The sequence below is a fragment of the Penaeus monodon genome, chromosome 43 (genome assembly GCF_015228065.2).
Source record: "Penaeus monodon isolate SGIC_2016 chromosome 43, NSTDA_Pmon_1, whole genome shotgun sequence".
In the NCBI taxonomy this organism is placed as follows: Eukaryota; Metazoa; Arthropoda; class Malacostraca; order Decapoda; family Penaeidae; genus Penaeus; species Penaeus monodon.
The window spans coordinates 27,052,066-27,054,565 of NC_051428.1; the positions used below are offsets into that span (position 1 = coordinate 27,052,066).

The 2,500-nt window shown below is 45.6% G+C and overlaps 1 protein-coding gene across 1 annotated transcript in view; it reads right to left on the reverse strand.

The window, feature by feature from the left end:
- The window catches only part of LOC119568161, a 10,569-nt gene that overhangs the window by 503 nt on the left and 7,566 nt on the right, over positions 1-2,500 (reverse strand). Inside the window, exon 3 of the mRNA XM_037916571.1 lies at positions 1-55. This exon is cut by the window's left edge and continues 503 nt beyond it. Coding sequence (XP_037772499.1) covers positions 1-55 — 55 coding nt within the window. The remainder of the gene's footprint in view (positions 56-2,500) is intronic.

Genomic DNA, 2,500 nt, shown 5'->3' on the forward strand with positions numbered 1-2,500 from the left:
TGCACGAGCACCATTGGCCGTCCTTCTTCTTCCGGACGATCTTGAAGCCCGGTTGCTGTGGAGGAAGAGAAGAGGACTTCAGCAGGGGAGGAAACGGAGCGCCGGACAATCGTGTGCAAAAAGCGGTTGTGAGCTGCAGGTGTCGCCAGTTAAAAGATGAACTACAGTAAAAGTATATGCAAGTGCTTTCAACCCAAAGGCGCATGCTCATGTAAAAAGAAGAATGGTAAAGTATTATGAGAGAATAGTGTTCATTAGAGCCAGACCGAAGCTCCAGACCATGATATGATAGATGCAGAACAATTATTTCATCTATCTATCTATCTATCTATCTATCTATCTATCTATCTATCTATCTATCTATCTATATATACATACACACATATAGATAAATAAATAAATGTATGTATATATATGGAAATATATTTGTGTATATATTCATATGTATATATATATGTATATATATATATATATATATATATATATATATATATATATATATATACTATATAATATATATAATAATAATAATATACTATATATATATATATTATATATATATATATATATATATATATATATATATAATATATTATTATATATATATCTGTGTGAGTGTGTGTGTGTGTGCATGTGTGTCTGTGTGTGTATATATGTGTATGTGTATATATATGGAATAATGCAATGCGGCATTGCATTATTCCATCTTTCATAAATATACCTCAGTGTATCGGACTTAGAATTTGAATTACTAAGAAAGAGAGAGAGAGAGAGAGAGAGAGAGAGAGAGAGAGAGAGAGAGGGAGAGAGGGAGGGGAGAGAGAGAGAGAGAAGAGAGACGAGAGAGAGAGAGAGGAGAGGAGAGAGAGAGAGAGAGAGAGAGAGAGAGGGGAGAGAAAACGAGAGAGAGAAAGAGAGAGAGAGAGAGAGAGAGAGAGAGAAGAGAGAGAGAGAGAGAGAGAGAGAAGAGAGAGGAGAGAGGAGAGAGAGATAGAGAGGAGAGAGAGAGAGATGAGTAGTGAGTGGGGAGAGAGAGAGAGAGAGAGGAGAGAGAGAGAGAGAGAGAGAGAGAGAGGAGGAGAGAGAGAGAGAGAGTGTGTGTGTGGTGTGTGGTGTGTGTTTTGTTGTGGGGTGTGAGAAGAGAGAGAGAGAGAGAGAGAGAGAGAGGAGAGGGGAGAGAGAGAGAGAGAGAGAGAGAGAGAGAGAGGAGAGAGAGAGAGAGAGGAGGAGAGAGAGAGAGAGAGAGAGAGACAGAGACAGTGAGGGTGAGAGAGAGAGAGAGATAGAGATAAGAGAGAGAGAGAGAGAGAGGAGGAGAGAGGAGAGGAGAGGAGAGAGAGAGAGGAGAGGAGGGAGGAGAGAGAGTGAGGAGGAGTGAGGAGAGAGAGAGAGGGGGGAGAGAGAGGAGAAAAGAGAGAGAGAAGAGAGAGAGAGAGAGAGAGAGAGAGAGAGAGGAGGAGAGAGAGGGGAAGAGAGAGAGAGAGAGAGACAGAGAGAGGAGGGGAGAGAGAAGAAGAGAGAGAGGAGAGGAGAGAGAGAGAGAGCAGAGAAAGAGGAGTGGAGAGAGAGAGAGGGAAAAAGAGAGAGAGGAGGAGAGAAGAGAGAAGAGAGAGGAGGAAGGAAGAAGAGAGAGTAGGAGAGAGAAGAAAAGAGAGAAAAGAAAAAGGGGAAGAAAGGCGAGTTTGGAGAATAGGAGAGAAAAAGAAAAGGGGGGAAAAAAAGGAAAGGGTGGGGGCGAGTTGGCGAGAGACCAAGTTTGGCCGGTGGGAGGGGGGTGAATGAAAGGAAGAAGGGGGGGGGGTGAAGTTGATAGAAAGAGGAAAAATTTGGGAATGGTTATCGGGTGTGGGTTGGTATGTTTTTGATAGATGTTAGGAGTGAGGAAGGGAGGGTGAGGTGAGTTGAGTGAATGAATGAGTGGATGGGTGAGTAAGTGTGTGAAGAAGTGAGTAATTTGGTGGTGGTGTGGGTATGAGTGGGGGTGAATGAATGGGTGAGTGAGTGAGTGGGGTGATGGAATGGTGGTGAATGAGTGAATGGGGAAAGTGAAAGGTGGGTGAGTGGTGGATGTGAGTAATGGTGAATGGGTTGAGTGAGTGGTGAGTGGTGTGGTGGGTGAATGAGGGGTGGATTTGGGGGTGGTGAGTGGTGAGTAAGTGGGGTAAATGAGTGGGTGAGTGCGAATGAATGGTGAGTAATAGGGGGGTGGGGGGTGGTTGAATGAGATGAGTGAGTGGTGAGTGAGTGGTGAATGTGATGATGAGTGAGTATGGGGTGGTTGGTGGTGTAGTGATATGAGTGATGAGTGGGGTGGGTGGGTGGGTGGGTGGTGGGTTGGGGGGGTGTGGGTGGGTGGGTGGGTGATGGTGAGGGTGGGTGGGTGGGTGGTGGGTGAGTGAGTGGTGAGGGGAAGTGAGGTGAGGTGGGAGTGAGTGAGGAGTGAGTGAGGATGGTGGGGTGGGTGGGTGGGGGGTGAGTGAGTGATGATGAGTGAGTGAGT